The sequence below is a fragment of the Euprymna scolopes genome, chromosome 32 (genome assembly GCF_053919585.1).
Source record: "Euprymna scolopes isolate OS-2025 chromosome 32, ASM5391958v1, whole genome shotgun sequence".
NCBI lineage: Eukaryota > Metazoa > Mollusca > Cephalopoda > Sepiida > Sepiolidae > Euprymna > Euprymna scolopes.
In genome coordinates, this window is record NC_136513.1 from 90,078,678 (window position 1) to 90,104,878 (window position 26,201).

Consider the following 26,201-nt stretch of genomic DNA (forward strand, 5'->3'; position numbering starts at 1 on the left):
GAAATTTGTCAGGAGTATTTCCTGAGGAATCCCCGGCAGATAGGTGGCCCAAGGCACACTGTAGAGATTGACGAATCTCTATTCAAGCAGAGGAAACATAACGTAGGGAGAATCCTCGAACCGCTCTTGGTCTTCGGCGGCTATGATATCACCGACAAGGAGGGTTTTTTGGTCACCGTGCCAAATCGAAATGCCGAAATCCTCCTTCCAATAATAAAAAATATATTCTGCCGGGTACAACAGTTGTATCCGACTGTTGGAAGGTAGATAAGGTTTCCAACACCTCACTGTGAATCATAGTATTCACTTTGTAGACCCTATGACGAAGGCAACAACGAACCACGTCGAGGATGTGGAAGGAAGCGAAATAGCGTAAAAATTTTTTTTTAAAAGCCATCCACCACATGTCAGCATGTAAAACATTAAACTGATGATGATGCAACAAAATAAAATTTGTTGATCGTTGAAATTTTGGGTGTGTACGTAAACCTGATCAAATGGTTATTTTGACTTTAATTTCACGCTCCACAGGATTTATGGAACACTATACACGTTCGTTAATAAAAAAAAAAATGGTAGTCGAATTAATGAGTTCAATGAATTAAAGCATGCAGAACATATCAGCCCATACGAGACACAGAAACAAGGAAGAAGAAAAAATGTCACTGTTATTGAATTGTAGACCTTAAGATGTAAAACAAATGTTAAACTTAATATAACGATGAAGCTTCATATATTTATTGAAAGCAAAGATAAGTTGAGGTTAAAATGTCACAATGTACATATATATATAAAGTGAGATTGTGTGTGTGTGTGAGGACAATTCTCAGCCTATATACTCAACGAATTTTTGATCTACAGATTTGAAATTTGGTATGTAGGGTATTCAGATATGTGGAAAACTTGTTAAACAGTTTACATTCGGAGAAAAGGGCTGCTAAGTGGTCAAAATTAGAAAATAGGTATGTGCTGGGGAGAGTCATCAGATTTTTATCTCTTTGTTAGCTATTTTAGTGTTTAAATAAAACAAAAATATAATTATCCACATGAGATCAAAGAGATTTGAAATGACCACTATTTGATAAAGAGGTCTTACCTTGAAATATAAAGTATGTGGAAATTGTTACTAAATTACAACACTTGTATATTTTCACTTCTTGAATTGTGATGACTTTCTATCTTCTAGATGCTGAAAGTTCGATTATCAGTACAGATGATGCTAATAATACATTCATATTATTTGAATTATTCTTTGGACTACTGTTCTCATCTGGAATACCATTCTCACAATGTTTTTGCCGATGTAATCTCTGAACTTCTTTAGGTGTATCTTATTGAACCCTGGAATGTTTTTGTTCAATTCTAGAATATGGTCTGCCCAGAGTTATCTGCTCCTGTATTGACCAGACTATAACAAAATGGGAAAGTTTAATAGTGACATACAATTAAAACCCTATTTCATAATAATTCTCACATACAAATGATTAATAAATGATTATTATTGTTGATCTATGCAGAATCGCTTTCATCCAATTTATTTCTTCATATTTGTGCCTAACCATTCATAAACTATTTCACAAGACCTAGCCTAGAATATGCAAAGAATTTTAAATGGAACCCTTTATTTTAATCTGCAAGGACCTGCAGCATAATGGATAAAATATTAAGTAAAATTCAGTATAAAGCGACACTCCTCAGGAGTTTGAAGGTTCAATCCTCACAGTGGACAATACTAAGAATTTTGAATTGCTTAAGACTTTTACTCGATTATGACTGATTGGAGGAGAGCATCCGACCCCTTTAGATTAAATAAAGGGTTCCGTTCAAAATTCCGTACCGATTCCCAAGTTTGACAGGAAGATTCCTGAGTTCAACAAGATACACCTGAAGCAGCTCATTGGTTGCAACATTGTGAAAATAAAAATCAAGATAAAAACAAATAATCCAAATTATCAATCGTCATCTCAAAAATTCAGAAATCAATACATACAGTTATGAATTGCATAAGGTGTCTACCCAGTCATGGCTAACGAGATGAGAGCAAGCTTACAAGAAACCGTACCAACCACCAATTGCTGCGGCTGATAGCATCCTTCCCGAGAGTCTAACATTCAAAGTGCTTGGCCGAACATTCACGGGTGACATGAATTGTAATAAATACAAAGAAGATGCTACCATATCTGCTGCAAAGAAGGTTTAATAATGTATTCCTTTTTATATAAATTTACTTAATCTATGTTATTAATAACAAAAACTTATTTAGGATTACTTATTAAAAAATATTGAAATATCTTGATGTACATACTTGTCAAGGAATGAAGATATCCTATTCCAAAAATTACGTAAATTGATTAATACTTTTTTTTTTAACCAAGAAAATAAAAATTTGCGATTGTTAGCGTTTGTAATATTTAATGTATTCATTATAAAGCTGAATTTGATCTTGATACTTCGAATTGAGCTGTCTCCCCCTTATTTATGCTGGATTTAAAAATGTGGCCGACCAAAAATCACTAGTCATAAAATTTGATTTTATTAGTAAAAAAACAAAATATGTGAACAATTTATGATTTTTGAAATATAACATCTTCGCTGTCTTAGCATTAAATGACCCAAAACGTGTTGATATGCCATAAAACAAAACAAAAACCGGCTCCTTGACAAGTACATGCATCGTAACGATTTTTATCATCATCATCGTATCTGGCAAGTACATGCATCGTAAAGATTTTTATCATCATCATCATCATATCGGACAAGTATATGCATCGTAAAGATTTTTATCATCATCATCATCATATCGGACAAGTACATGCATCGTAAAGATTTTTATCATCATCATCATATCGGACAAGTACATGCATCGTAAAGATTTTTATCATCATCATTGTATCGGACAAGTACATGCATCGTAAAGATTTTTATCATCATCGTATCGGACAAGTACATGCATCGTAAAGATTTTTATCATCATCATCATCATATCGGACAAGTACATGCATCGTAAAGATTTTTATCATCATCATCATATAGGACAAGTACATGCATCGTAAAGATTTTTATCATCATCATCATATCAGACAAGTACATGCATCGTAAAGATTTTTATCATCATCATCATATTGGGCAAGTACATGCATCGTAAAGATTTTTATCATCATCATCATCATCATATCGGACAAGTACATGCATCGTAAAGATTTTTATCATCCTCATCATCATCATCATCATATCGGGCAGGTTCCCTGAGTCAAATTGATTCTTTCTCTCCCCATGTCTCTATCTTCCATAGCTTTAAAAAGATCTTCAAGTTGTAAGCCAGTATCCTCTATCAATAATTTTGTGTATGTCTTGACAAGTCTTTCTACTTTGGTGGTTCCATGTTTAGGATCGCACAGTACCACATCACTGACGACCTCATTTTTTCTTCTGTAGCAATGTTTCGTATATCATGTTCTTTTTTCTCTTATTATTGAAGAGATCCTTGGCAGCCAACCATGTTTTCTAATTTAAATTTAAGCTACATTCGAATGCTCCCAGCAGTGTTAAACTTAAGGATTTTTTTTTATAAATACATAAAAGATACTGACGTTTCTGAATTTTTGAGATGAGGATTGGTTATTTGTATAATTATTCGTCGGACTATTGTTCTCATCTTGGGTGTGATTTTCACGTTTCGGTCGGTGTAACCTTTGACCTTCTTCAGGTGTTATCTAGTCGAACTTGTGGCGCAGTGGTTAGAGTACTGAAGGTTCGATCCTCAGTGTGGGCAACCGAAAAAATACATTTGCGAATAACATAGGACCTCTATCCAGTCATGGCTGACGGAACAAGAGCACGTTACCCCGATGACGTAAATAAAGGGTTCCGCTCGAAATTCCATCCAAATTCCTGAGTTGACAAAAAAACACCTGAAGAAGGTCGAAGGTTACATCAACCGGAACGTTGTGAAAAATGACACTCAAGATGAGAATTATAGTCCGACGAATAATAATACATAAAAGATACTACCACATCAGCTGCAAAGAAGGTGGGCTCCTTCTGCCAGACTAGAAAATTTCTCGTACTTGTCAGTATTCTCCATCTCTAAAACGTCACCATCCGTCCATCTAGGTTGGTGTATGAACCACTTAGCTCTCTTTCTTGAATAGAGTTTAAAAAAATAAAAAAGAGTCTCTAACCTAATATGTCCGACATTGTCTATCAAGATCCAGGGTTTGTTCCATCGCTCCATCGCCACAATGGTGCATCGCTGCGCTTGTTTTAAAATCTTGTCCAACTAACATGCTGCACTTATGCATCCTCAACGTTGTGCGAATTGAAATTTCTAGGCTAACTGGATTGTCACCCTTTAACTCTGGTGATACATGGCTGGCCACCAGAGAGCAAGCTCAGCTGAACTTCAATCTATGGTCCACTCTCGCCAAACTTTCATGAAAAACACTCGTCTAGCCAAAACCACTATCAATAATTTCCCACACTCTTTATCTATGTCTAAACCTAAATGCAGATTCCATGAACAAAGCTTCTTTCTTAAAACTGCACGCCTGTGAAACTCTCTTCCGATTGCCTGCTTTCCGGCTGACTACAATCTGATTGTATTCAAGTCCAATGTAAACAAGTTCTTGATGAACCGTCCCCCTAAGTAATCCAATTTACAAAATTCCAACTACTTATATTTACTACACTATAATCACATTGACTAATGTATACCCATTAATCCTTATCCTTGAGTGGCCTCCAGGCCTTGATAAGCGATGATTCCTGTGTAAAAAAAAAAAAAAAAAAAAAAAGAAAAAAGTCACACATCACTTCCTGTTTTGTATATCTCTCCCTCTTTTTTGTTGGACCCTCAACCAGTCAAGATGTGATGATATCGCACTCCTGGTTGGCATGGCCACCCAACCAGCTCTCGTGACTAACCCGTCAGCCTATCATCAAATATGAACTGCAAGTAACGTTACTCTCTTCTCAACGAACTCTCATTCTTACTATTTCTATATTCATTTCCTCACATGTAGATTTATGTAAATGAATCTACATTCTTACATTATCATATGTCGGTATGTTTTGTCTCTTCATTATGTGACCTTTGCTTTTCAATAACTCTACCATTCATTAACACATGGAGGATGGGATCATCTATAACATAAATAGGCCACCCAGTCCTCAACAAGGTAAATACCCTCGACAAGCCTGACAAGAAGCAAAATCACACCCCTTCATTATGGAAGTCTCCAGATGCCAGAAGGCTTCCTACTGTAGTAGCTTCCTTCTTCAAACTGCTTGCCTTTAGGATTTCCTCTCTGCTTTCTGATTTCTTGACTGTATTAACATGCTGAAATTTAAATGTAATGTGAACAATTATTTTACAGCACAGCTCCCTACTTGGCATGCTCCTATAAATCTGGCCTCTAATTCACAGTGTTCCTTGTCTAGGATGAATTAAAGTAAAAAAAAATTAAAAAGAACAAAACAAAACTATCCCCTTTGATTAAAAAGGGTTCCGTTCAGAATATACTGATTCCCAAATACAACGAAACCGTCATCTAGATCAGGGGTCTCTAAACTATGCCCATGGGCCAAATCCGGCCCACTGAAATCTTTAATTCAGCCTGTGGAGCTCTTATGGAAAACAAAAATATTCAGGAAAAACTAAAAAAAAAAAAATGGAAATGTGTGACAATAGTTTTTTTTTCTTTTTGTTCATAAAATTATGAAAACAATGACGCTCTGTAGAAGCAGTTTTACTAAAAAGCAAAGCTAATTAGCAAAGTGATATGAAACACAGCTAGGTCATTTTTTTTTAATTTTTTATTTTGCCTAACATATTTCTAAAAAGTCACCAATATGCCTCCCCCTGTTTAAAAACTTTTGAAACCTCTGATCTAGATTATAACTTAACACTTTTATCTGTTACACTATATACTCGTAGGTCCTTGCAAAGTTTTTTTTTTTTTCAAATTTTACACAAAAGTAATTTATAGTTCTGGCAGCATTCTTAGATATGCTTTGTACAGAAATTCACCTGATAAGTACTAAAAATTGAAAAAAAAAAATCCAATCCTAAATGTAATCTTTTTTATAGATAAAAAAAGAAAAATTTTTACAAGGGAATATTTTATGTTACACTGGTCAAGGGAGATAATAAAATCTCAGCAAATCATTTCTTCTTAAAAAAAAAAAAAAAAAAGAATTATTGGCATCTGGAGATATAGCTTAGAAGTAGAGCATTTGACTCCAGATCTAATAATCCTCTGTTCAAGCCTGGTTGTACCTCACCATTTTATTTTAATTTTTTAAAATTTTTTTATTAATGAATTCAATTTACCATAAAAGTAAAGGTACCATTTAAAATCGCTGCAAATCATTTCTTCGTTTGCATATTTTAAAACTAAACATTAATCACAAATGATTTTTCCAGGGTATTCATCGTCAAACTCAAATATCAGCTGACATGGTATTGTAAACAAACACAGACGGAATTTGATGTACGGTATTATCATTATCATTATTGTTATTGTTATTTAAAAAAAAAAGTTTTGTGAATCCACTCCTCTCCCACTTTTTCCCCCGAGGCAAATTATTTCTCGTAAGATATAATGATCAATAGAGGATTGATACATACGCAATCTACAGAAATTAAAATATCATGTTTAAACGTATTGTACGACCGGACATAACCAGATATAACATTAATCATATAATTAATCTTTTTTGATAATGTAGGAGAAAATTAAAAGTAGAACCACGCATACTTATTCACTCATTCAGTTTCATATCTATATATCATTGGCATTTGTTTCTCTGATATCTTTCTAGATAGAATACATTGCTAATTCAGAAGCATAAACGACCCGAAATGCGACAGTACTGTTATCAGATGAAAACGTCCAAGGATGGAGTACTGCTGCCACATCTGGACAGGAGCTGCTAAAAACAGCCTATCCTGCCTTCACAGAGTACAAAATAGGCTTTGTGGCTTAGTGAGGGATGCCCTTTTCTCTTCCCTGCAACCTCTCTCCCACAGAAGAGACATTGCGAGCCTGTCCTTCCTTGTTTTATTGTTACTTCCATGGCAAATGCTCGTCTGAGCTCCAATCTCTACCCCCCACCAATCTTTCACGATAAACACCCGTCTAGCTGGAACCACTGTCAAAAATCTTCCCCACTCTTTATCTGTGCCAAAACCAAAACGTAGATTCTATGAGCAAAGCTTCTTTCTTAGAAGTGAACGCCTGTGGAACTCTGTTCCGTTTGCCTGTTTCCCACCTGACTACAACCTGGATGTAAGTCCAACATAAACAAATTCCTGATGAACCGCCCCCTTAAGTAAGACACTTTATCAAATCTCCAATACTAATGATTACTACAATACTATCCAATTGATTACTGTACACGCAATAACCCTTATCCCCGGGTGGCTTTCGGGCCTTGATAAGTGGTGACTACCTTATATAAAAAAATAAAAAAAACTTAGATTCGATGTGAAAATGTTCTGTTTACCAAACCGGACTTCCTGCTTTAGTTTAAAATAAATGTATAAAATATATTTCAACGTACCATTTCTTGTAGTGCCATTTTGCGATTTTACCAAATTTGTTATTATGATTATGATTTTGGTTGTATCAATAGTTAAAAAAAACAAATATTTATCATTTCATCATTAGTACTAGCAAAAAAAAAAAAAAAAAAATCATTTTTGGAATATGAAATAAGGCTCAAATTTTTCCGATTCCAAAACTTCCGAATATTCTGATTCTGATTTATCGACCAAACACTATTTTTGAGCAACTGATTCTTTAGTGAAAAAAGTTGGCGATTCAGAAGCATAGGCAATCGTACCCATGTCAGGTGAAAACCTAGCCTACAATAATATTGTAAGGTTTGCATTTGTACCAGACGTCCATAGAATGCATGAAAAGTAAACCAGACGAAGGACCAAACTGTAGACTTTCCACAGGTCTTGCTAGTAAGTTATCAGTGTTTGTATCAAAAAAATAATGAAACAAAGGGAGATAATTGTACAATTATTTTTCTTTATTTGTTTTTGCAGATTCCGTTTTGCGAGAAACTAAGGACAAAGAAGAAGTTGAAGAAACGTGTTGTGATGAATACACGTTGCCTGATGAAGTGTGGCTTCAAATCTTCTCATTTCTGAATCCCTTGGAACTGACCAAGTGTGCCGCAGTTTCTAAACGTTGGAAACGAATTGCATTGGATCCATCACTCTGGACCAGTATCTATCCGGTAGCTTGGTCGAAAGGTACTTGGATAATTTGTATTTTTTTTATTTTTGTTAGTAATCTCCACTTTAAAATTTGTTCGCTTTGCACTTTTTTGATTTTATTTTGGGATGCTTTAAATATTGAAATTATTGAAGATACTAGCAAAATCCCGACCTTAACCATAAAAAACAGTGTGATTAGTCTAGTGGTGTGAGCTGTAAAAGAGTAAATATATATAGGCTATGACCTTGACCTTTACCTTGGAAAATGGTGTGCACCATCCTTAGGTGGGGGACCATCATCATGCCCGGTTTGGTCATAATTGGTTCACTGGTGTGAGCTGTAGGAGAATATACATATATATATAACCTTGATTTTGACCTTGAAAAATGGTATGCACCATCCCTAGGTAGGGGACCATCACCATTCCAAGTTTGGTCATGATCCGTCCACTGGTATGGGCTGTAGGAGAGGTGTACACAGACACACACAATTACTACTACTGTGTGTGTGTATATATATATATATATATATATATATATATATATATATATAGTTTTAACAAAAACCAAGATTTCAAAGAATGGATTGATAGCAACAAATAGTGTATTTCGTCGTTAGTTACAATTGTTTCAAGACTATTCGGACAAATTCAAACATTATGTCGTTTGAAAATTTTCACAAGAACAGACTTATTGAATACAAAACACTTTAACAATAAAACATTATGGAAATCATTTCCCTTATAAGGAAAAGAAATCAAGCGAAAGTATTTTACCATAATGTTTGGATTTGTCCGACTAGTCTTGAAACAATTGTAACTAACGATGAAATACACTATTTGTTGCTATCAACCCATTCTTTGAAGTCTTGGTTTCTGTTAAAACAATATATGAATGCTCAATTATGAAATACGATAATTTTGTAGCTTACTGTTTAAGCCATCTCTTTTTTACTTAAAATTTATTGGTATATGAACGATTACTGAATTATATAAACCCAGAACAATTTGGAATACTACAAATAAGACACATATATATATATATATATATATATATATATATATATATATATATATATATAGATTGCAAAGGCTGCTGCAAAGAAGGTGGATTCCCTCTATTATGCTAGAAGATTACTTACACCTGAGCGTATTCTTTACTTCTACAAAGCCCATGCGTGGAGTATTTTTTCTCGTTCGTATTCCACTAGTCTTTTCCTCCTAAAGAAGAGTCTCCAACCTAATAAGTTCTCGCACTGTCAACTAAGTTCCAACCCCTGCCCACTGCTGTAATGTCACATCCCTGTGCTTATTTTAAAAAGTATGTTAATAAAATGTGCTCTGATGAACGCCTTGCATTTGTGCCTTCTCGACGTACATACCCTCGAAAAACCTGGTTAGCAACAAAATCACACCCCTTCACTGGAAAGCATTCTATTCTAATAGTTTCTTCTCTCTAACAGATACACTTTGGAATTCCCTTCCTGTTACCTGCTTCCCTAACTCTACTGACATGCAGAAATTAAAATATAATCATATAAATCTCACCTGTCTGTTTAAATGTATGTTCGTATGTCTGCCTTAAACTTTCGACAGAGGCGACGGATTTTCATGAGATCGGTAGTGTTTTGAAGCTCAACCCTTCGGACGACAAATATTGAAAAATTGGCCAAAAACATTAATTCCTTCGCCCTCAATTAAGCACTTTTCTACAAGGAGTCGGTCGCTTTTTTCACCAATATTTTCGAAAGTCATTCCCTCTTTTCCGTTGATTAGCCTTAACCTTCACCACTTACAGATTAACGATGGGCGCAACGGCAAAGACGGCACGTTTTTTTTTTCCACATTCTTTTCCCCCCTTCGCAGTTATAGGTTCAAGCCTGCTTGCCTATTACCACTTTTGTTTTGCTCAACACACACCTCCAAACACCGGGCAATGTCGGACACCCAAACAAGTATAATATAAACGGAAATCTTGCTCCTCTCCTCTAAGCATGGTCCCAAATAGTAACCTCTTACATCCAAGTGGCAATGTGATTTGTTTGAGGTGGATGTGAATAAAAGAAATAAGAAAATTCTTTATAAAATCAAAACTACTTGATTAATTTATGATTTTTAGAATATGATATTTTCATTTTGTCAGATATATACATCATACAAATTTTTCCTTATTTTGTTTTTTAATATAGGGGGATTTTGGACAAAAATGTAAACTTTCAATTTTTTAAATAAACCACAAAGAAAGAGGAAGTCTATTTGCTCTATGTCTTCTTTATTTTTACGTATTAAAAACAAAAACAAAAAAAAAATTGTGCTATTGGTCACTAATGGGACGAAACAGCCAGATTACCATTTCCCTTTATGTCATTGCTAGTGAGAGGGGGGGGGGGCCTAGCCAGTCAGCATTTCCTCTTTCTAAACTCCTAAAGTTAATTTGAATTACCTCCCCTTAATCAGCAAATATTTTAAAGGCTTATTAATTTATTCTTTTCGTATTAAATTACTTAATATTAACAAAAAAACATTGGGTGCTTATTAGAATTTAAAAAAAAGTGCAGGAAACGTCACAGAATAAAGATGTCATATTCCAAAAATCATGTAAATTGATCAAATATTTTTTTTTTTAACTAAGAAAATCCAAATTTATGATTTTAGCAATTCAAATACTAAATGTATTCATTATAAGACTGAATTGGATCTTGATTCTTTGAATTGAATTGTCTCCCCCTTATTTATGCTGGATCAAAAACATGGCCAACTAAAATTGACTGTCTCGCTTAGTAATAAAATTTGGTTTTATTACTAAAAAAAAATTACTTGATCATTTCACATGATTCTTGGAATATAGCAAAATTCAGACAATCTTAATTCATGAAAAATAATCAATTTTAAAAAATGTTGCTCATTTTCAGCTTCGCATATTTGTGCTCTTTCCAAAACATTATTCATGACAGATTGCAGAATCTCTGGATTGCGATTTTACTTATTTCATTTCTGATGTTTTCTTTCAATTCTTGCAATAGAGTTTGACGTTTCGAGATCTGCCAGCTCGTGGAACGAAATAAGGGATTTAAATCGCAATTCATAGATTCTGCAATCTGTCACGATTGGAAAGCGCACCAATATGTGAAGCTGAGAATGGGCAACATTTAAAAGACATTACTTTTCATGAATAAAAATTGTTTAAATTTCTGCATTCCACCCCCCCCCCAATGTCTTAGTTAATTTGTGTTAAAATTACAGAAAGACATCATCAAAAATAAAGAATCTATTCAAGTTCCAAACCCTTCAGTGACTTTTTGGACACTCTCTACTTATGCCAATTTGGCATAAAGAGTTCTTGTTGCTTTTTGTCTCTACAATACAAAATATTTCAAAATTATGGATTTAAATATTAACTTGTTTTATTTATAATTAGAAGATGTCCAAGGCATTGTCTGGTATAAAATTTAACGTTTAACATGTAAAAGAAATTAAGTAAAACAAAACAAAAAAAAACACGAAGGAATATTAGACATTGTTTTTTCTAAACAGTTCACTTCTTGTAAGTAAAAATTTTTTTTAAAAAGCTGAGATTGAAACCAAAGCCTAGAGGCAGTGAGTCAAGTATGGTAACCATTAGACCAGCTTGCCACGATCTTTAAAAAGTGTTTTCAAACCTCCTGAAACAGTTGACAAACAGATAAAAATCTGATGACACACATGTTCCAATTTTTCAACATGAAACGATAATGTCATCCTTCTTACTAGGAGAGAAGATGAGGAAAAAATAATCAAATAATATCCACAGTTATAGTCATAGATTATCCCCCTCACCACCTTACTTACCCAAGCATGTTTAAAGAGGAGACTTTGTTGGTTTGGCCACACTGCATGCCACAACACAGGCAAGTTCATCCATGAAGCAATTGCTCGAGAACCACTCAAAGATTAGCGAAGACACCCGGGAGTTCACTAAAGACATGATTACACACCATCAAAGCCGACAAGTCTAGCGTGTTGGGATTGGCTGCCTATAACTATCTTGGCTGCTGCAGACCATCCATCACACATGGTTGCAAGATGCTATGTTTCCTATGAGAAGAGCAGACTCAATCCATCCTTTTTTCTTTTTTTTTTCTTTCTCCAACTAAGTCACCACTTATCAAGGTCCAAAGGCCACTCGAGGATAAGTGTTAATGAATATAAGGTGGTACTGTAGTAATCATTAATGGTGTAGATTGAGTAGAATTTGGATTATTTAAGAAGATGGCTCAACAAGAACTTGTTTGCATTGGACTTGAAGGTTACCATATTGTAATCGGGCAGGAAGCAATGCTCCACAGCCAGGCAGTTCTGCATTTAGATTTAGGCGCAGATAGAGAGTGTGGGGGTGGGGGGATTGTTGATAGGAGATGTAATTAGTCGAGTGTGTTTTTGTGAAAGTTTGGCAAGGAGGGACCATAGGTTGGAACTCAAACAATCACTTTCCATGAAAATAGTGATAGAGCAGATATACGCTTGCAAACGTCTCTTCTGTGGGAAAGAGGTTGCAGGGAGGAGCAACGGCCATCCCTTTTTAGGTGATCTTGAGTGAATGCCACCAAAGACAAGTCAATTATCAATCATTGTCCAATCAATGTCAGTCAGATTTATTCCTCTGCAGGACAAAATTCCTGTAGATAAGGGGAAATAACTCTAAATGAATCAAATATTAATGTTGCACAGAAACAAATTTGGTCTCTTTCTCTCAAAAAAAAAACTATTCTACTAGTGATGGGACGATTCCGAATTTTTTTTCTCGATTCCATACTAAGTTCCTGATTCCGATTCTTTATAAATCTCTAAATATTTAACTGTAAAATTGTTTCTTTTTCCCTGATTATTGTGAAAAACGCATGTTAAATGTGCAAATATTTTCTCCAATGTGAAAACACAATTGTGGGGCGATGGTCTATAGATTTTAGTTTTACTGGTAGTTTAAAATCAATAAATATTTATTATTTTATCATTAGTACCAGCAGTGGAAGATTTTGTTTTAAAGAAATTCAAATGAAAAAGACAAAAGAATCGTTTTTGGCATCGGAAAATAGACACAAATTTTTTCGATTACGATTAATCATCCCAACACTAGTTTCTGCATAAGATTTTTTTTCAGCATGATCCGTAAACTGTAGAAGTATTTTTTAATTTATTTTAAAAACATGAACACAGAAAAAATATATATACAACATAAAATTATAGTAAAATCATGTATTTTATTTAAAAACTTGAAAAAAATAAACCCATAAAGTTAAAGAATGCATAAAAAATATTTTTTGTCCTTCTGTACTTTCACCTAACGATTTAATAAACAAAAGTTCATAAAAAAACTGAATTTTACTTGAAAATTTGATCTTAAATAAATAACACACTTCCTAAACTGCAGACGTACCAAATTAAAAAAAAAAAATTTTTGTGGAATCAATATTTTAAATAATTTATTTGAGACTTTATTTCTGTACTTTTTTCTTTTCTTTATTTTTTTAACTCTTGTTGACCTCAAACGATACACATTGCCACTTGGAATGTAAGGCGCTACTATTTGGACTATCGGTGGATTGTGGGAAGTTTAGCAGCAAGATGTCTGTTGACATCATATTTATATCTAAGGAGCAATAGCAGTCTAAGGAAATAAACTATTAGAATAGAAGGTTTTTAGGGATCTCAACAGTAAAGGGGTGGAATTTTGCTGCTTGTCAGGTTAATCGGAAGTATGTACATTGAGGCAGCACAAGTACTATAAATTCATCAGAGCACGTTCCAATAAAGTACTTGCAAGACGGGCACAAGGATACAACATTACGGCAGTGGGACAGAGGTTGAAGCTTGGCTGACAAACTCCTATGTATAAGTGGACAGATAGAGTTTGCCTTCTGTATAGAAACTAGATACTCCATGATGGGATCTGATATATACTGCCAGGAAGACAGTCTGGCGATGGGATCACCGTTGTCCCCAGTACTGACGAGTACATACATGAAATACTTTGAGAAAATGGCATTAGGGTCAACACCATGAATCTAACAATGTGGTTGCGATATGTTGACGACACATTCATACTCTGACCGAACTATGAAGACGTTCAGACATTACTAGACCATGCTCACCGTTTCCCCAATTGTACCAACATGCAAAAATTAAAGTCTAGTGTGAGCAAATATCTTGCTGCCCAACTCCCTACCTAGGATGCCCCCAATAAATCTGACCCTTAATTCATGATTGTCCCTTACATCTCAGTAGTAATGTGCCTTGTTTGGGGTGAATATTGTTTTCCAAATACTTTAAGAGAATGTTGCTCTGATGAACTCTTGTACTTTCGCCTACTCAAGGTAGATAACTCCTAACTTCCTTCATTATTTTTTATACAAATGTTTAAAATAAGTTTGATTTTTTTTTTTTTAAACACATATTATTTATGACAAAAAATTCTGCGATAAAACTTATGAAAGACATAAATATAGTATTTCAAAAGGACATGATTTATAGAAATCTATATATCTTTAAAGGTGAAAGTGTCTGTCTGTGTGTGTGTATGTCTGTCTGTCTGTGTACATTTCCCTACACAATATCTCTGTCAATTTTCAGTCTACAGACTCGAAATTTAATATACAGGGTACTGAAATTTGGGAAAATCTTTGTCATCGGTTTTCGGCCAGAAATTTGGCTGCTAAGGAGTCAAAATTCAATGATTTGACCTTTGAGAACTTGACCAAACTCCTTTGCCAATTTTGGGTCTAAACACTTGAAATTTTAAATATAGGTTCCTTGGACATGGATCTAACTTAACTTGATTTGAGCCCAAAACAATAAATGTAAAGGGGTCATAATAGGGGTCAAAGTTTAAAAAAAAATTGACCTCTGCTGTCTCTACCAAATTACTCAGACAATTTCTGGTCTAAACATTTTAAATTTTACATAAAGCGTATTCAGAGATAGGACAAGCTTTTTAATTGGTTTGGGTCGAAAATTTGAGCTACCAATATATAAATGTATGTATGTATGTTTGCATGTCTGCCTAAAACTTTCGACAGAGGCGACAGTATCGTTTTTAAGCTCGACCTTTCAGACGACAAATACTGAAAAATTGGCTAAAAACCATTAATTTCTTCACCCTCAACTGGGGACTTTTTCTACAGGGAGAGGTCACTTTTTTCACCGATATTGTCAAAAGTCATCCCCTCTTTTCGATTGTCTAGCCTTAATTAAAACCTATGTAATTTCTGGTTAGGCGGTGGTCGTAACAGCAAAGACGTCACATTTTTTCCCATTCTTTTCCTCTTTCACAGTACGGGTTCGAGCCTGCCTTCCTACTACCACTTTTTTTTCTTTTGCTCAACATACACCTCCAAACACCTGGGTAACGCCGGGCTGAAATGCTACTATAAATAATAAAAAGTTTTTTTTTTTTGTGATAACACGAGTGTTAAAACAAAAATAAAGAAAAAACTATTTATAGAAAAGTAAAAAAATGAAAGTTTATTAATTTAATGTTTCATGATAGCAAAAAAAAACGTTAAAACTAAAATAATTTTTTGAAATAATTTATTTTCATATGGTTTTGTATTTCGTTTCATGTTTACTGACTTCCATCCCATATTTAGATAAACCAAGTTCACTTCTGGCATATTAACTTTGCGTGCTAAATTTTGGATCATAACCCCATAATAATATAACATAATTATTACTATTATAACAAACTCTATTAATTATTATAAAACTACAACTAATTTGGTTAAGATAACGTTCTTTCGGGACAAGATCACAGTGTAGTATCTGTTCTTCAGATGCTGCACTTCAATTTCTTGTTCTCTGTCAGTGGAGGAGAAATCCTTCGCGACTGAGACAATTTTTATTTTTGTTCCTTTTCTCCACGTTAAAAAACGACCCTGGTGTCTAACTCTGTCCCATGGGGAGGCATTGTAAATAGGAACGTTCTTTCATTGGAAGCTATCTTAGAACTGAAAAGTTCAAGATAGCTGCCAAACCAGAAGAGTACCCGACCCCGTCAACAACAGCGTGCAGAATTTTTGGATATAGCCAAACGTGTGCTTCATTGGTGACTCTGCGCGTCGATCTTATTTTTATTATTGATTTTCTTTGCAGGTTTATGGGACTTGAATTCGATTGACTTGATGCTGTGTGAAGAGGAAACCCCAGTCGTGGCATCAAACGTCTGCCTCGGAAAATACATCAGGATTGATGAAGATGCAGACATTGATGAGTCCTCGGACGGGATCGGCGATTATTGCTTGGCTTCTCGTCAGGTGAGACTTTCTGTTTATGATCAAATTTTCAAACTTCAGAGTTTAAATAATACCCCCCTCCTAGAAATGTAGTTATATATATATATATATACCAGGAAAAGACGTGGCTGGTTACCTTTAATGCATCTAAAACCAAGCTCCTATCTTTACACCATCAACGCTCTGATCCCCATCTGGCATCAATTGTAATGGATGGCTCTCGCCTAGGGGAAGCTCAATGTTTTGACAAGTTTCTGGGCTTGACCTTTACTCCTGATATGAAATGGAACACGTACATCAAGTCTTTTGCCAGGGTCGCTGGAAAGATGGTGGGATCCTTCTACCGCTCGAGAAGATATCTAACTACTGATGCAATTCTCTATCTATATAAAAGCCAAGTACGTCTAAGGATGGAATACTGCTGCCATATCTGGGCAGGAGCTGCTAAAAACAGCCTATCCTACCTTGACAGAGTACAAAATAGACTTTGTGGCTTAGTGGGGGATGCCCTTTTCTCTTCCCTGCAACCTCTCTCCCACAGAAGAGACGTTGCGAGCCTGTCCTTGTTTTACCATTATTTCCATGGCAAGTGCTCATCTGAGCTCCAATCTCTGGTCCCCCCTTGCCAATCTTTTACGAAAAATAAGCCACTGTCAAAAATTTTCCCCACTCTCTAACTGTGCCTACATCAAAATGTAGATTCCATGAACACAGCTTCTTTCTTAGAACAGCACGCCAGTGGAACTCTGTTCCGTCTGCCTGTTTCCCACCTGACTACAACTTGGATGTCTTCAAGTCCAACTTAAACAAATTCCTGATGAACCGCCCCCTTAAGTAGACACTTTATGAAATCTCAACACTAACGTACTGTACATGCAATAGCCATTATCCCTGAGTGGCTTCTGGGCCTTGATATGTGGTGGCCTCCTTGTAAAAAAAAACAACTCATCCAGTCTCCGAACAGAACAGTTTTGGGTATTTATGCAAAATACTGACTGCACTATTTTTTTTTTTTTTTTTTTTAGATAGGATTTTCAAATTAAATTCAATTTTAATGATATTTTTTGTTTATTCAATTGTTAGGTGAAAGTATAGAAAAATTTTTAAAAAAATAAAATAAAGACCTCCCCCTCCTCTCATGTTAAGAATGGCTTTCTAAATGTTATTATTTCAGCATGAGATATAAATTGCATAAGTACCATTTTTTTTTTTTTTTTTTTTTTCCTTTTGTTTTAACTCCATGGGAGCCGCAACTTATCAAGGCATGAAAGCCACCCAAGGACAATATCGTATTAATAGTTAGTGGTGGAAATGGAGTAAAAATAAATTATTTAAGAGCTGTTCAACAAGAACTTGTTTACATTGGACTTGAAGATGACCATATTGTAGTCAGCTGGAAAGCAGGCCAAAACAGTTCCACAGGTGGGCAGTTTTAAGAAAGAAACTTTGTTCATGGAATTTGAGTTTAGATTCTGGCACAGATAGAGAGTGGTGGAAATTGTTGATAGTGGTTGTAGCTAGAGGAGTGCGTTTTGTGAAAGTTTGGCTAGGGATGGACCATAAATTGAAGCTCAAACGAGCACTTGCAACTAGTATGTTTTCTTATGAAGATTAAAACCAAGATATATTGCCACTAAACCTAAGATATAGAATCCTTATTCTAATTCCAATCAAATTCCATTTCATGATTTTGATTCTAAAAAAACATTTCTAAAATTTAAGACTTAAGCTTAAGGGGTCTTAAAAGGAAATTGAAATTCAGGGAAACTTTACTTAATTGATTTCTTAATAACTTTTTTGCAATTTTTGTGAAAATATTAATTGATGTTTAATAACTTGTTAAAATTTTTATAAAAATTTGAGTTATCTAAATTTTCACTAAGAGCTTCCACTTCTTTGTCGCCTTTGCATAAAACTGAAATAAACTAAATGTAGCCTGCATTGCCCACCTTTATGCCTAATGTTTGTTTCAAAATTCGTAATTATTGGTTAAGTTTAAGAGTAAATTCTATACAAAGAAATATATAAACATACAGATATATCTAACTTTATATATAGATGTATATTATTAATGATCGGTTGTCATGTATCTACCAGACGTGTTATTGGCAGGCTTGAATGCATGATTTTCTGGAAATGGGATGATTCCAATATTTTTCACCAATTCTGATACAATTTCTGATTCCATACTTAATTACCGATTCTTTATAAATTACTGAATATTTTTCCCCCAATTACAGTAAGAGCACATGTTTAATGTGCTTATATTTTCTTGAACCTAAAAACCCTTATGTGTGTGTGGGTGGGTGGGGGGGAATCTGTAGATTTTAGTGATAATGGTAGATTAATATCAATAAATATTTATTATTTTTTTATTTGTACCAGCAGGGGAAGGTTTTGTTTTTAAACCAAAGTAAATAAAGACGATAATTCAAGGAATTATTTTTAACATTGAAAAATAGGCACAAATTTTTTCCAATACCGATTCTGATACCTCAAAAAGTTATGATTTTTCTGATTCCGATTAATTGCCCCTTGGCCTTCGGGACAAGATCAAAGTGTAGTATCTGTTCTTCAGATGCTGCACTTCAATTTCTTGTTCTCTGTCAGTGGAGGAGAAATCCTTCACGACTGAGACAATTTTTATTTTTGTTCCTTTTCTCCACGTTAAAAAACGACCCTGGTGTCCAACTCTGTCCTGTGGGGAGGCATTGTAAATAGGAACACTAATGTATGTGTGTATATATATATATATATATATATATATATATATATATATATATATATCTACTTAATATGATGTTTGGTTTGGGCACAAATAGAGATAAATTCATTTTACTTTATGAGGTTAATAGAGACTCTTGTATGTATGTATGTATATGTGTGTGTGTGTATATATATATATATATATATATATATATATATATCTGTGCACACCAACTTTTCATGACTCACTTATTTTTGGCCTTTTTTAAATTTCTTTTGCTTTTTTCTAATTTTGATTTTTTTTCTATTTTTTGATTTTTTGCTCTTTTCTATTTTTTGCTTTTTTTCTATTTTTTTGCTTTTTTTCTATTTTTTGCTTTTTTTATATTTTTTGCTTTTTTTCTATTTTTTGATTTTTTTTCTATTTTTTGCTTTTTTTTCTATTTTTTGCTCTTTTCTATTTTTTGCTTTTTTCTATTTTTTGCTTTTTTTCTATTTTTTGATTTTTTTCCTATTTTTTGCTCTTTTCTATTTTTTGATTTTTTTCCTATTTTTTGCTCTTTTCTATTTTTTGCTTTTTTCTATTTTTTGCTTTTTTTCTATTTTTTGCTTTTTTTCTATTTTTTGCTTTTTTTCTATTTTTTGCTTTTTTTCTATTTTTTTGCTTTTTTTCTATTTTTTGCTTTTTTTTCTATTTTTTGCTTTTTTTCTATTTTTTGCTTTTTTTCTATTTTTTGCTTTTTTTCTATTTTTTGCTTTTTTTCTATTTTTTGATTTTTTCTATTTTTTGCTTTTTTTCTATTTTTTGCTTTTTTTCTATTTTTTGCTTTTTCCATCTTTTTTTTGCTTTTTTTCTATTTTTCGCCTTTTCCGTTTTTTTGTTTGTTTCCGTTTTTTTGTTTGTTTCCGTTTTTTTGCTTTTTCCATTTTTTTTCTTTTTGCTTTTTCCATTTTTTTTTTGCTTTTTCCATTTTTGTTTTTGCCTTTTCCATTTCTTTTTGCTTTTTCCATTTTTTTTTTTGCTTTTTCCATTTTTTTTTGCTTTTTCCATTTTTTTTTTGCTTTTTCCATTTTTTTTTGCTTTGTTCGTTTTTTTCTTTTTTGCCTTTTTCTATTTTTGATTTTTTTCTATTTTTTGATTTTTTTCTATTTTTTGATTTTTTTCTATTTTTTGATTTTTTTCTATTTTTTGATTTTTTTCTATTTTTTGATTTTTTCTATTTTTTGATTTTTTTCTATTTTTTGATTTTTTTCTATTTGATTTTTTTCCTATTTTTTGATTTTTTTCTATTTTTTGATTTTTTTCTATTTTTTGAATTTTTTCTATTTTTTGATATTTTTCTATTTTTTGATTTTTTTCCTATTTTATTTTTTTCTATTTTTTGATTTTTTTCTATTTTTTGATTTTTTTCTATTTTTTGATTTTTTTCTATTTTTTGATTTTTTTTCTATTTTTTGATTTTTTTTCTATTTTTTGATTTTTTTCTATTTTTTGATTTTTTTCTATTTGATTTTTTTCTATTTGATTTTTTTCCTATTTTTTTATTTTTTTCTATTTTTTGATTTTTTTCTATTTTTTGATTTTTTCTATTTTTGCTTTTTTCTATTTTTTGCTTTTTTTATTTTTTGCTTTTTCCATCTTTTTTTTGCCATTTCCGTTTTTTTTTGTCTGTTCCGTTTTTTTTTGTCTTTTCCGTTTTTTATGTCTTTTCCGTTTTTTATGTCTTTTCCGTTTTTTTTGTCTTTTCCGTTTTATTTTTGCTTGTTTCCGTTTTTTTGTTTTTCCATTTTTTTTTTTTTTGCTTTTTCCATTTTTTTTTTTTCTTTTTCCATTTTTTTTTTGCTTTTTCCATTTTTTTTTTTTTGCTTTTTCCATTTTTTTTTTTTTGCTTTTTCCATTTTTTTTTTTTTGCTTTTTCCATTTTTTTTGCTTTTTCCATTTTTTTTTTTTTTTTTTGCTTTTTCCAATTTTTTTTTTTTTTTTTGCTTTTTCCATTTTTTTTTTTTTTTGCTTTTTCCATTTTTTTTGCTTTGTTCGTTTTTTTTCTTTTTTGACTTTTTCCATTTTTTGCTTTTTTTTCCATTTTTTACCCCTTTTTCCATTTTTTTGCCTTTATTTTTTGCTGTTTTTCTTTTTTTTGTTTTTCTTTTTTTACCTTTTTCTATTTTTTGCCTTTTTTTTTGCCTTTTTTATTTATTTGTATTTTTTTAATTTGTTTCAGCGTGAAATTGAAATGCGCATGCTGAAGCAAATGGTAAAGCACTTTTTAGGATGCATCGGGCAAGGCGTCCAGAAAGTCTACTTAATGAATTCTCGGGTTCTTACAGACGAATTGGTAAGTATCTGTCTTGATGGATTTTCAAAGTTAGACTTAAATAGCATTAAGCAGAAATGTCAGTGCAAAAGCAACAACTAATGAACCTAAATGAAAATGTACGCACTCTAAATAGTGAATAATTGCATAATTTTTTAGCTTAATGTGAATATTAGTGTGAGTTGTTACAATGAAGATACTTCTGCAGTTTAAAGCTTTTTTCTGTGAATCTTGCTCGGCAACACCCAGTGGACGACAGAAATCTGATTATGTCAAGCAAACGGAAGTCAATAAAAAAAAAAAAACGAACACAAAAGAGAGAAAAAACAAGCTTATTTATTTTTTATGGTGACCATGTTTTTTTTGTTTTGGGTTTTTTTTTTTTTGGTTTTTATTTTGTTTTTCTTTTTTTTGTTTTTTTTTGTTTTTCTTTTTTTTTGTTTTTCTTTTTTTTTGTTTTTCTTTTTTTTTTGTTTTTCTTTTTTTTTGTTTTTCTTTTTTTTTGTTTTTCTTTTTTTTTGTTTTTCTTTTTTTTTGTTCTTTTTTTTTGTTTTTCTTTTTTTTTGTTTTTCTTTTTTTTTGTTTTTCTTTTTTTTGTTTTTCTTTTTTTTTGTTTTTCTTTTTTTTTGTTTTTCTTTTTTTTTGTTTTTCTTTTTTTTGTTTTTCTTTTTTTTTGTTTTTCTTTTTTTTTGTTTTTCTTTTTTTTTGTTTTTTCTTTTTTTTGTTTTTCTTTTTTTTGTTTTTCTTTTTTTTGTTTTTCTTTTTTTTGTTTTTCTTTTTTTTGTTTTTCTTTTTTTTGTTTTTCTTTTTTTTGTTTTTCTTTTTTTTGTTTTTCTTTTTTTTGTTTTTCTTTTTTTTGTTTTTCTTTTTTTGTTTTTCTTTTTTTGTTTTTTTTTGTTTTTCTTTTTTTTTGTTTTTCTTTTTTTTTGTTTTTCTTTTTTTTGTTTTTCTTTTTTTTTGTTTTTCTTTTTTTTTGTTTTTCTTTTTTTTTGTTTTTCTTTTTTTTCTTTTGTTTTTCTTTTTTTTCTTTTGTTTTTCTTTTTTTTCTTTTGTTTTTCTTTTTTTTCTTTTGTTTTTCTTTTTCTTTTTTTTTGTCTTTCTTTTTTTTGTTTTTCTTTTTTGTTTCTTTCAATTAGTGAACAAATATATTTTTCATTTTGTTTGTGTACGGAAAGTTATTTTGGTATTTTTTTACGAGCTGTCTTGGCGTAGTATAAACACCCCCGACCGCCTCATGTTAAGAACGGAGTTTGGAATAAACACTCCTAACCTCCATAATGAATCCCCGGGTTCTTACAGATGAATTGGTATCTGACTTGAGTTAGATTTAAATAGCATTTAAGCAGAAATGTAATTGCAACAAAAACCAATGAAACTAAATTAAATGTATGCACCCTAAATAGTGAATAAGAGCGGCTTTCGAGGTAAGGAGAGTTTATTCTGAAAGCCGTTCTTAACTTGGGGAGATTGGGGATGTTTATTCCAAAAGTCATTTTTAACATGGAGACGTTGGAGGTGTTTATATTACACTGAAGTAGGCCATAAAAAATACTGTTTCCTTCCATGTCAAAATACTTGTTACTTGAAGAAGCCCAATGATACTCTGCCTTTTCCTTTTCAACTCTTTCCTTTTTTGTTTCTTCCAATTTTTACCGTCTGCTTGCTTGCATCTCTTTGTTCACTTGGTATAATTCCGGCGATTTCTGTCGTTTGCCGGACATTGCCAAGTGAGACTTGTGGAAAAACGGCCCTTAAACTGCAAAAGTACCACAACGAAATCCATTATAGTATTAGGTCTGCAAATGCCACTTTCGTAAAAACTTTGTGATTGGATGTGTGGATCTCAAATTGGATTGTTTGAAGGATGCGAAGAGGTGTGTAATTGATCACGCAACGTGACAGAGCAGAATAGTAGAGTTTGGAGGTATAGATGAAAAATTTAGGCACATTTTATAAAAAAGTACGAAAATTTTTTAAAAAATGGTGATAAAAGAATGTTAGATATTGACCAGGTAACCTAGTCGCTTATTATTGTTATTATTATTGCTGTTATTGTTGTTATTATTATTATTATTATTATTGTTGTTGTTATTATTATTATTGTTATAAAAATAAAACAATTACATTTTGGAAAATGTGTATTTACAGCTCGGAATGTTTAGTCAGGAATTTAAGCAGAAATAAACCAAAGTCTTTTGCAATTTGGTTAAAAGTAAACAAATTTAGACTTACATGAGAGATCACCTGTTTTTTTTTGTGTCCTTGAACACATGGTTGGGGTTTTGCTGATGTAATAGCTAGCGGAGATAAAGCTAAAGAGTTGGTGAGAAATGCATTAGTCAACGTGAACAACCCTATCAAGTTTTTGGCAGACATACAAACACACACACATACAAACTTACACACATTTTCTCAATTATATAATACATATATGTAAAAAACAATATATATATGACTTGGGTGTCAGCAGCATACAACTCTCCACCCTGATTTCTTAGTCTCTGAACCACACCCGTATAACGTGTGTGTGTATATATATATATATATACATACATACATACATACATACACGTGTGTGATTTCTTAGTCTCTGGACTACACCCGTACGCATATACATATATGGAGTTAAGGGCATAATAGATTCACTGATTTATATAATAATTAAATGATTGATTTTGCGATACGAAACAGAAACTGTCAAGAATTGTATAAGTCAACTGAATTAAAGGAATAAATTATAAGATGGTCAACATCATGAATTTTGGAATATAATTTTTTGTCATTTATTCTATATATATATATATATATATATATATATATATATATATATACGCATACGGGTGTAGCTCAGAGACTAAGAAATCAAGGTGAAGAGTTGTATGCTTTGGTTTTGATGTAGCTGATGACACCCAACTCATATATTTGTTAGTTTTGACCTCCCTACTATACATTAGGTTCAATATAATAATCAGTAGAGAATTGTCTCTATAATAATTAATATGTAATCTGCCTGAATAAGAATATTCTATTTAATTGTATCTTATGTTCGGGCAACGCCGGGCAGCCTGCTAGTTGTTTGTAAATTGGACTTGTCATTGGTTGTTCAAATATGGTTACTTCCGTTTTAGATATATACTAGTGGAGGGGGGTGCGCGTAGGGAAAAAAAGTTTGGGTAAGTAGCTAGGCTCAAATCCAAAGCCTTGAGGCGAAGTCGTAATAGAAAACGTAACATCTTACCACAACGCTAAGAAGGCAGAGAAGTGAGAGTGGTTGAAATTAAACACTCCAAAAAGTTAAATGAATGAGTTCACACACCTGCACTTAACTTTGGCTGCAAGCCAGTTTCTGCGTATTTGTTTGTTTCCCCAAGATGTTGAGGAAAACCAGCTCCCCTTAAAAAGGGGGAGTGTCCAAATGAATAACAATTGTCTGATATGACGGATTTTCCCCATACTGATCATTGCTTTCTGGACGTCCCTAGCGAGAGTGCCAGGGAAACGCAATTTTTTCGAACACTTTTGCTTTATTTATATGAATAAGACAAACAAACCGTCAAGAGGAAGAAATAGCGTGTAAAAGTCGCTCAAATAAAAGATAGAGATGACCTCCTTTTGGAAATCAGATATTATAATCTAGGGAGTATATAAAAAGATCTAAGCTGTGATCCCCCCCCCCCCCGAAAAAAGCCTCTGCCGGACATACAAAAAAAAGTGCGCGCGCACACATTTTCGCTTTTATATGACACTAGCGGGGGGGGGGGGTACCCGGCGTTGCCCGGGTGTTTAGAGGTGTGTGTGTGCTCGGGCAGGGGGTGGGGTGTTAATCAAAACATAAGAATAAGCGAAGTAAATATTTTTAAATATTAAATAGTAAATTATAAAATTAAAATATTAAATAGTAAATTATAAAATATTTTATATAAAATAAATGTTAAAACTTAAAAAAAACTAAAAAAAAACTAACGTAAGGCAAACGAACGATGTTAAATGTAAAAATCGGAAAAACAAAAAAAGAAAACGCGAATCTGATGGAAAAAAAAACAGAAAAACAAAAAAAAGCTAGAAAATAAAAGCAAAAAAAACATAGAATGTGAAAATGGCTTAAATAACCATGTTTCAATATTAAAGCTTTAAAAATTGAAGAAAAAAAAAGACATCTCACACCACGATTCAAACCCAAAACCTATTAGGCCGCGCTCTAATGAACTGAGCTAAGATGATGTTGACAAAATTAGGTTGTTTTTTTTTTTTTTTTTTAAATATTTAAACTAAATCATGTTCCGACGTCATTTGTGCATGCGTAGAAGCAAACTTGTCATGAGTGGACGGTTTTTGCTCTCCCCTCCCTGTAGAAAACTGATGATTTTAGGGTGAAGGAATTAATGTTTTTGGCCAATTTTTCGATATTTGTCGGGCGAAGGATCAGGCTTTAAAATCTCGTGAAAATCCCTGACCCGTGTTGAAAGTTTTTGCGAGACATACAAACATACGTACAAACATACATACAAACATACATATAAACATACATACAAACATACATACAAACATACATACAAACATACATACAAACATACATACATACATACAAACATACATATAAACATACATACATACAAAAATACATGATGATTGCAACGTCTTGTCAGACGAGTGCCACTCCCGCAGACATTTAAAATCCATGAGACCA

General features: G+C 32.6%; 1 protein-coding gene across 5 annotated transcripts in view; it reads left to right on the top strand.

Annotated features, from left to right (window-relative positions):
- LOC145256478 (F-box/LRR-repeat protein 5-like) overlaps positions 1–26,201 on the top strand; it is a 248,024-nt gene that overhangs the window by 76,897 nt on the left and 144,926 nt on the right. For all 5 annotated transcript variants that reach the window (XR_013863997.1, XR_013863998.1, XR_013863999.1 and 2 more), the window contains 3 exons: positions 8,057–8,266; positions 16,354–16,514; positions 21,422–21,535. Coding sequence is in view for 2 of the 5 variants with exons in the window: in XM_080115421.1 (XP_079971547.1) it covers positions 8,057–8,266; positions 16,354–16,514; positions 21,422–21,535 (485 nt within the window). In the remaining 3 variants the exon portion in view is untranslated. The remainder of the gene's footprint in view (positions 1–8,056; positions 8,267–16,353; positions 16,515–21,421; positions 21,536–26,201) is intronic.